The sequence below is a fragment of the Antennarius striatus genome, chromosome 13 (assembly GCF_040054535.1).
Source record: "Antennarius striatus isolate MH-2024 chromosome 13, ASM4005453v1, whole genome shotgun sequence".
NCBI lineage: Eukaryota > Metazoa > Chordata > Actinopteri > Lophiiformes > Antennariidae > Antennarius > Antennarius striatus.
Window position 1 is genome coordinate 557,501 of NC_090788.1, and position 8,415 is coordinate 565,915.

Sequence of the window (8,415 nt, forward strand, 5' to 3'; positions counted from 1 at the left end):
CGGCGGCGTAGCGTCTGAGGAGAGAACCCTCCACACCAGCAGGGGGCAGCACTCAAACCAGCCTAGCACTCGTGCTAATGGCTAACACGCTCATTCCATCACTTCCTCTCGCCTCGAGTTTTCCTCCGTCACTGAATCGAGCGTCCCCATTGGCCCAGGTGGTTCCCCTTCACAGCCAATCAGAGTCCGGTTCTTCTTCTGTGGTGTTTCAGGTGGTGCAGCTGCGGACGGACGGCGGCGCCAATCAGCACAGCCTGGAGAAGGAGGCGCGGCGGTGGGCGAGCCGCGTGGCGCGAGAGTACAAGAGCATCATCCACAGCCAGAGGGTGAGGGGGGGGCCCAGAGGTGATGATGTCATCAGCCCGCAGCTGGAGGCGCTAATGCTAACGCTAAGTGTCGAATAGCAGCAGACGGGTAGAGAATGATATGAACGAATATTCTACGGTCCTCCTGACTTCTTCTGTGGTGTCCATCAGTTTGATGGACTTTAGTCTCCACTGGGGGGTCAGAGTGGGGATAGACCATCAATCAATCAATCAATCAAACTTGATTTATACAGCGCTTGATCGAGGCCATAAAGACTAGAAGTACCAAAGGACCATAGATCAGGAGCTAATAAAGTTTAGGTGACGTTTCCTGTTTGTGTTCAGCTGCTGGAGGATTATGGGATGCAGGACTCGGAGCTGACCTCCGGTGACCTGGAGACCAGGATGGAGGTGACGCGTCAGAGCCTGAGGAGGGCAGAGGTAGGTGTGGGGGGGCTGGGGGTCCTGGGGGGCGGCGCCCCCTGCTGGGGAGCGGGAGAGGTGATGGGTTGGGGGGGTGTTTCCTGTCCCAGTCCCGCTCAGGGCTCTGCCCCCCCCCAGACGGTGAAGCTGAAGGCGGAGGCGCGTCTGGAGCTGCTCAGACAGGCGGGCGTTGCCGTGGAGACGTGGCTGAAGAGCGCCATGAACCAGGTGATGGAGGAGCTGGAGAACGAGCGCTGGAACAGCCTGAGTACCCACGATCCTTCACTCTCCGTAAGGACCACCTGACGGCTCGTGTCAGGGGGGGTCACGTGTGGCGGGTGGGCTCGTCTGATTGGTCGTCTGCCTTCAGGGGACGGCCGACCTGGAGCAGGAGGACGAGGAGGAGACGGAGGACAGCGGGGAGGTGCTGGACGACAGCAGCTCCAGCCCCTCCAGCACCCTGAAGAACTACCCCCTCACCTGCAAGGTGCTCTACTCCTACAAGGTAGGGTACTACCCCCCAGGGTACGACAGAACTACCCCCTGAAGTACTGCAGTCCTACAAGGTACACAACTACAGGAACACAGATGTGACTGAGGACAGGACGGATGAAGACGCCTGAGGACAGAGACGCAGCAAAAATCCCAACATTTGTACCAAAATGGACGTGATTGTTTCCATGGGGGGGGGGGGGCACGGCTTAATGTCAGCACCAAGACTAAACAATGAGGAGCAGCTGAGACACGTTTGTGTTCACAGGGTTCAGTCCTGGTGGAGGGCGTCCTCAGGGGGGAGAGGAAGTAAAGGAAACATCCGATTTATGGATAAAACTTTTAATGACATTTTATTATAAAATAATAGAGAATTTTAAACTTTTCTCTCTTTACTTCAATAGTTTTGATGTTGTTCTTTATGAAACATTAAATTAACAGTTTTAGTCTTTGTATTGATCTATTGGCTAAAGTCAATCCTTGCGTCGCTTCGATTGTATATTCTGTTTACTTTTGGGACGCACACATTTAATTGAAGCGCATCCCATGATGCACTGCTCTCTGGAGGTAGTCAAGGGGGCGATGTCTGTAGGTTCTGAGTCATCCAGGTCATGGTTGTCCAGGAGCTGTTTAAGTCGATCCACTCCAGCTCCAACTGAAGACGTCTGTTGGATGAACGTCTGGACCAGGAGGCGCTGCTCCCTCCCACCTGGTGGGGGCAGCGTTTCCAGCAGACGACCTCACAGTTGGAAGCGCGACTGACGACCGTCACAAATCACTCGTGGAGAACGCCTGACGTCACCTGACGCCGGGTCACCTGACGCGTCTCTGTCCCCGCCCACAGGCGTCCCAGCCGGACGAGCTGACCATCGAGGAGCAGGAGGTGCTGGAGGTCATCGAGGACGGCGACATGGAGGACTGGGTGAAGGTGAGGCGTGACTCTCCGTCCCTCTGCCGCTCGTCTTCATCACAGCGATGACTCGGCGTCTCCCCCCCCCCACAGGCGCGGAACCGGGCGGGGCAGGTGGGCTACGTCCCGGAGAAGTACCTGCAGCTGCCGTCGTCCAGCAGCCTGCTGAGCGTGCTGCAGGCGCTGGCGGCGCTGGACGCCCGCTCACACTCCTCCACCGAACCCGACGGCGAGCCCCCGCCCGACGGCGACGCCCGCGGTGAGTCCCCCCCCGCCGTAGGACCGGTCCCAGGCGGTGCCACGCGCCTCACCCCCCCTCCCCTTGCAGTGTCGCTGGCCCGGGCGCTGTACGACTACGCGGGGCAGACGGAGGGCGAGCTGTCGTTCCCCGAGGGCGCCGTCATCCGCGTGCTGAGCCGCCTGCCGGGGGAGGACGACGGCTTCTGGGAGGGTGAGCTGAACGGCGTGGTGGGCGTGTTCCCCGCCGTGCTGGTGGAGGACCTGACGGGGGGCGAGGACCCGCAGGTACAGGTTTGACGCGTCCATCCGCCGCCGTCTCCATCGGGACGTCACTTCCTGACGCGTCTGCTGCTGTGTTCCAGGCGGGCCCCTCCCCCCTGGCCCCGCCCAGCCCCTTCCAGGTGAGGCCCCCCCTCAGCAGCCCCCTGCAGGCCTCCTCCCCCCAGTCCAGCCCCTGCAGCAGCACCTCCTCTCCCACTGGCCGCCCGCCGGCCTATCACAACGGGCATCACCGGCCGGCGCCACACAAGAGTAAGACGCAGCGATTGGTCAATCAGTCGCCCTGTCGTCATGGTAACATGATGATGATGATGTGTTCAGGTCCAGCTCAAGGTTCCCATCAGCCCCCCAGGTACCCCGAGACCGGATCGGGGAGCATCAGACCTGTGAGTAGCGCCGGTTCAGATATTGATCGATCAATTGATTGATCGATCGATTGATTGATTGATTGATGCTTGAATCGGGGGGGGTTTCAGGTCCGGGCCGCTCCGCCCCCTCCCAAACAACATCCACGAGGGCAAGTGAAGAGGAGGGAGGAGGTGGAGATCACGCTGGTGTGAGGAAGAGGAAGATGATGATGCAGATGACGCTTCGGATCCCTCCAGTCGGTCCAGGTGAGCTCACCTGGACCGACGAGCCTTCATCCCTCCAACAGTTTGACCTCCAATAAAAACGTCTTCATCGTTCAGCAAACAATCTATAGATACTCGTCTTCATCGATCGTCTGTCATCCATCGCCTCTTCGTCGTGCGTCTGTCGGTCTCCGTCGGGTGAACCCGTCGGTTTGCGAGGAGGAGGCGGGTCCTCTCCTCCGCCGATGACGTCACATCAATAAGGGAAAAACGGGGGGGGTGGCCGAGTAGGGAGAATCTCCTGGAACAAATCAGCAGTATTGATCGATTGATTGACGTATTGATCGTATTGAGTAGCTCCTAAAGGGACAAAGGTAAAATATTTTTTTCTTGTGTAACCGTAGAAACGTGGTGACCACACCAGCGAGGGCCGCTGGTGCGACGGGTGGGCGGCGGTTTGCCCCCCCCCCATAGTGAAGCACTTTGTTTCCTCTATCTCTTCAGTATTGTTGATGCTGCGTTCAATGTCCGTCGTATTCCAGCGCGTTCGAGTCGCCTCGCCCAGTCCCGTCTGGATCCTCTAGTTTTTGACTCGTGGGTAGTTTACAGATGGCAGCCCGGCTGCGCGGCGTTCTGCAGATGGCTGCGCGGCGTTCTGCAGATGGCTGCGCGGCGTTCTGCTGATGGCTGCGCGGCGTTCTGCAGATGGCTGCGCGGCGTTCTGCTGATGGTTCGCGGCGCCCCGCCGTGGCGCTGGAATGCGTTGATCTCCTTGAGATCTGAATGACAAACTTGTTTTTGAAGTTTACCTGTCGTGTTCTGACAGAAGCGTCAGCGCGCCGCCGGGTCCGTTGTTGGTTCTGACCCGCCTCACAGCGTCACACACACACCAGTGGACACTTCACTGTATTTATTGTGTACGAATTAATGTGAAATAAAGTTAGCTTCAAGAAAAGGAGATGCTGGTTGTTTATTTAATCAGTGATTAGTTTGGGTTTGAACTGGTTAACCATTAACATGCTGGACGCCAAACATTTAACTCCTGTTTTTATGATCAAGGACTTAAAAATTAACTGTCAGTAAATCATTTCTAATTTATAATTCTGCTAATAATCCCTGCTCAGTCCTGTATCTGTAATCTGATTACATTTAGTTTGACTAGATCTTCTGCCAGGAACAGAATCATTCATTCATCTTTTTTTCAGAATAAAAGCGATTCATTGTTTAGAAAAACAAAAGCCTGAACATCAGTGGGAAGAAGTGAACGAGTTAAATTCAGGTTTAGTTGGTTTGATTTAATTTTTTTTTTCCTTTGACTGAAAAACTAGAAAATGTATTCCTTCATTTTTCATCTTTTCTTGTTCAGATGAAATCCGGAGGACAAATATGCCGTAAAAACTCAGATGTAATCCTGAAGTTCTAGTTAGAAACATGGTCACTGTGTACTTCCGGTTATACTTTCAAAATAAAATGTACAGTCACCTTAGTTCCCTATGTGGCCACCAGGGGGCAACCCATCCCTGTAAATTGCGATGACTTTTAAGTTTTGGACGTTTTTATCCCCGAGGCCTGTCACGTGCGGGCTCAGGTATTTAAATAGGTTACCTGGTTCAGGTGAGGGGGGTGTGGTCAAAGCAGTTCCTGGAAAACTGGCACGAATGATGAGCAAACGGGTTCTGTGGTGACGTCAGTGGTTTTATTTTGATGTTTGACTTTTAAACACAAGTTTAAAGCGAGTTTATGACAGCAGGAAACACACCTGAGCGCGCGCCAGCAGCTGGTGGCTCCTTAACAAAATGCATCTGATTGGTTTTAATATTGATTAAACGGGATACATTTCCTCACTGAACACTGTTCCCCGTAGAACATTCCCCACGTTAGCGTTCCCTCTCTGGAGTTCATAATGGAATGCGGCCCCCGGATCAGACTTTGATCTTTAGACGGTAAACACGTCACTGATGTCTTTTGACGGTAAATAAATCACTTCCTGCTCTTATTTGGCTCAACGGACTTCTATTCTGACAGTCCTCCCGCTCTACTTCCGGTCTTGCCGCGGGTTTGACGCGTTCGTGACGCGGGAGGAGGCGGATTCCCCGTGAGTCACAAGTCATTAAAAGTTGTGTCGACATGAAGACCCGGTGCCGCTGCGGGTTCGGAGGCTCCCGGTAAACATGTCCGGTCCGCTCGTGTCTGTGGGGGTGTTGTCGGTGTCGGTGCTGCTCGGTGAGGCGTCGCGCCGGGCGGCAGCGCGGCTGCCGCGTCGCCTCCTCCGGATGTCGCTCCTGGAAGCCGCGAGCACCTTCCAGCTGTGCTGCTGCTCGCACGAGCTCAAGCTGCTGGGGGACACGCGCCAGCTGGCGCCACCCGCGAGCCTGACCCTCACCTTCATCATGACGGTGGTGCACGTGCTCACCTTCCGGGGGGCGTCCTGTAACCCCTGCGGGGTCCTGGAGCAGTGCTGCCGCGGGGGCGGCGGCCGCGCCGCGTCCGTCCTGCTCATCGCCTGCCAGTTCGCCGCCGCGTTCGCCGCGCGGTCCTTCGCCGCGTGCGTGTGGTCGCTGGGTCTGTCGGACGCCCACGTGACACACCGGAGGTTCGGCTTCCGGTGCTTCGACCCGTTCGGCGGGACGGTCCTGGAGGCGGCCGCCGCCGAGCTGGTGTGCGCGTTCGTCTTCCAGGCGGCCGTCATGAACGCGCACAAGCTGGACGCGCGGCTGCGCGTGCCTTACATCGCTGCTGTCGTCACCGTGCTGGTCTACACAGGTGAGCTGATGACGTCACACACAAAGGTGAATTCTGACCCATTTAAACTGTCAGGTAACAGAATTTAACATTTTTTAACATCCCAGTAAGACGATAGGAAATAAACCAGTAGGGTTAGCCCCGCCCCCTGACCCCTCCCTCCCTGCAGCCTGAGGTCATGGTGAGGTCACTGTTTAAACTAACCTCACCAATAATGAACCACCTGTGTGTTTACCTGCTCACTTCACGCTACATGCTAATGCCAGTTAGCAGAACTGGTAAGTCCAACCCTGACCCCGCCCCCCCACAGGCTGAGGTCATGTTTACTCCTCTGACCAATAATGAACCACCTGTGTGTTTACCTGCTCACTTCACGCTACATGCTAATGCTAACAGCAGAACCGGTCGAACCAGCTGATTGGTCGGGTCAGCGTCCCCCCTGCAGCGGCTCCGTCTAACAGCTGGTATGCTGCTGTTACAGGTGGGGGGGTCTCCGGCGCCTTCTTTAACCCCGTCCTGGCCTTCTCCGTCCAGTTCCCCTGCAGTGGCCACACCCACCTGGAGTACACCTTCATCTATTGGCTGGGACCGGCTCTGGGTAAGGAACCGGACCTGAACCCAGGGGGGTACCCCAACGTGTCATCGAGGGGGGGGGGGGGGGCAACACATGAAAACTGTTCAGTTCCCAGAATTCAAAGAGAAAACCGCTGATTCAGGTTTACTGGTTAGCATGAGCTGCTATGTAACCTGATGATGAACATACGATTAGCGTGTTTTTAACGTTGTTTGTTAAGCAATTATTTTCTCACGTCCGATCGGAGCGTTTTATCGTCCATGTAAAACTAAACATCTCATATATTTCACACTCTTTTTTTTTCTCAACAGTAAACGTGTTATTTTATTAAAATGAACGATTTTTGGTTAAAATTTCGAGATTTATTTGTATCCATTAATTTCCTCTTCCATTCCGTCACGTTAATGTAATTTTGCACCAAAATGTGATCCACTTCCTGTCAGTGGCACCAGTAACAGGAAGTGACATCATCGTTCAAGAGTTTGAAGAAACAAAGTAGAGACAGTGGTGAGTTTAGATTTCTCTATAAGAACATTTTTGGTAGATTTTCTCACGCAAAAAAAACAAAACATCAAATTTTCTAATTTTATTTGTCAAATGAAGTTTTTTTTGTGTAGCTTCATGCTAGCTGCGGTGTTAGCTGTTAGCACATCCAGAAGTTCTGACCAATTGTTTTTACATTTTCCAACTTGAAAAAAAAGAACGCAAAAGAAGTTCTGAAATTTTTTAAATTGAAAAAGTTCCATCGTCCATTTTTAACCCTTCCCTCTGAACGACCCCAAAGTCAAAAGGTCGTCAAGCGAACAGCTTTGACTGACGTCTGAAACACGCCGCAGAGGTGACATCACTTCCTCCTCAGGGGAGGCGTGTCCAGGGGAAACGCCACGGGCCAATCAAACTGTCGCTGCCGTTTGTTTGGGAAACGATGTTGAGAGGCAGAATCCGTCCTCAGACCGGGACCGGGTCTGGTTCTGGTTCTGGTTCCGTCTGATTCCTGAACCTCCTGTCTTCCTCAGGTATGTCCAGCTGTATCCTGCTGCTGGAGAAGATCCTCCCCTTCCTGTCTGGGACACGCCCCATCAGGGCCGACGCCCACAAACCAAAGACCCAATAGCATTAATGGAGAAGTATTGATTATTGATCAGATGACGGCGGTTTGGTGTGTAGATGTAGACGTAGGTGAAGCACGGACCAAAGGTAGTGATGATGATGATGTCATACAGAATAATAATGATTATTAGTAATTAATTAATGTCATGAATGTGAATGAACAGGTGTCCCTTTAAATGATGGTTTTATGCTGTTATTTAAATTATTTTTATATCATCACTGGGAGCCCAGCAGACACCGATCACACTAACCTAATCAATCAGGATCAATAAGTGCTCCTATCGGGACTTCCTGTCTCCTGTGTGTGTCTGCTGCTGGTGGGGAATAAATCACTATTTTACCTTCACATCAGGTTAATTCTTTGATTTGGTTTGGTTTCATTTTTCTTCATAGGATCTATTGATCGTTTATAAACAAACTGTAGAATTGATCAATAATCTGATGGGTCTTCATCAGGTTGGGATCATCACACATCACAGCTGTGACCTTTGACCCTGGTCGACCTGTGCTGAGGAACCTGCAGTATGTCCGGCGACCAGCAGGGGGCTCCACCCAGTTGATCAGTTTGATCCGATCAATAACGCATCAGAGTGTTTCTCCTCTGATGCGCCGGAGTCTCCAGATCCAGATCCAGAGGGTTCCAATCAGGATCCAGAACTCCTTCTGGACCCAGGTCCTGGTGGACTCTGGGATCTTCTTCTTCCTCACAGATGGGGGCGTTTCCTCCAGGGCTCCTGATCCCTGATGGATCCGTGTGACCCTCAGGGG

The 8,415-nt window shown here is 53.3% G+C and overlaps 2 protein-coding genes across 6 annotated transcripts in view; both read left to right on the forward strand.

Moving 5' to 3' along the window:
• The window catches only part of LOC137605815 (F-BAR and double SH3 domains protein 2-like), a 13,976-nt gene extending 9,780 nt beyond the window's left edge, over positions 1–4,196 (forward strand). The window contains exons 11-20 of one of the 4 annotated variants that reach the window (XM_068330621.1): positions 213–326; positions 651–746; positions 867–1,019; positions 1,099–1,233; positions 2,065–2,148; positions 2,224–2,389; positions 2,459–2,655; positions 2,733–2,901; positions 2,971–3,035; positions 3,126–4,196. In XM_068330621.1, the coding sequence (XP_068186722.1) occupies positions 213–326; positions 651–746; positions 867–1,019; positions 1,099–1,233; positions 2,065–2,148; positions 2,224–2,389; positions 2,459–2,655; positions 2,733–2,901; positions 2,971–3,035; positions 3,126–3,209 (1,263 nt within the window). In that variant the 3' untranslated portion in view covers positions 3,210–4,196. Of the gene's footprint in view, positions 1–212; positions 327–650; positions 747–866; positions 1,020–1,098; positions 1,234–2,064; positions 2,149–2,223; positions 2,656–2,732; positions 3,036–3,125 lie in introns of all 4 variants that reach the window. The other 3 variants (XM_068330620.1, XM_068330618.1, XM_068330617.1) reach the window with 3 other exon arrangements.
• Positions 4,197–4,886: 690 nt separating this feature from the next.
• Positions 4,887–7,964, forward strand: LOC137605821 (aquaporin-11-like). Of its 2 annotated transcripts, XM_068330629.1 has the most exons (3): positions 4,898–5,984; positions 6,445–6,561; positions 7,554–7,964. In XM_068330629.1, exons 1-3 carry the CDS (start codon positions 5,393–5,395, stop codon positions 7,649–7,651), a joined length of 807 nt encoding a protein of 268 aa, XP_068186730.1. In that variant the 5' UTR covers positions 4,898–5,392; the 3' UTR covers positions 7,652–7,964. The 2 variants fall into 2 exon arrangements, with proteins under 2 accessions (XP_068186731.1, XP_068186730.1); XM_068330630.1 differs by lacking the exon at positions 7,554–7,964 and having other exon boundaries at positions 4,887–5,984; positions 6,360–6,491.
• The last annotated feature ends 451 nt before the right edge of the window (positions 7,965–8,415 follow it).

Bases quoted from the DNA above. Each gene is read 5' to 3' on its own strand.
- LOC137605821 (XM_068330629.1), top strand. From the start codon at position 5,393: ATGTCCGGTCCGCTCGTGTCTGTGGGGGTGTTGTCGGTGTCGGTGCTG. The intron at 5,985-6,444 runs GTGAGCTGATGA...CTGCTGTTACAG, and splicing joins CACCGTGCTGGTCTACACAG to GTGGGGGGGTCTCCGGCGCC. The intron at 6,562-7,553 runs GTAAGGAACCGG...TGTCTTCCTCAG, and splicing joins TTGGCTGGGACCGGCTCTGG to GTATGTCCAGCTGTATCCTG.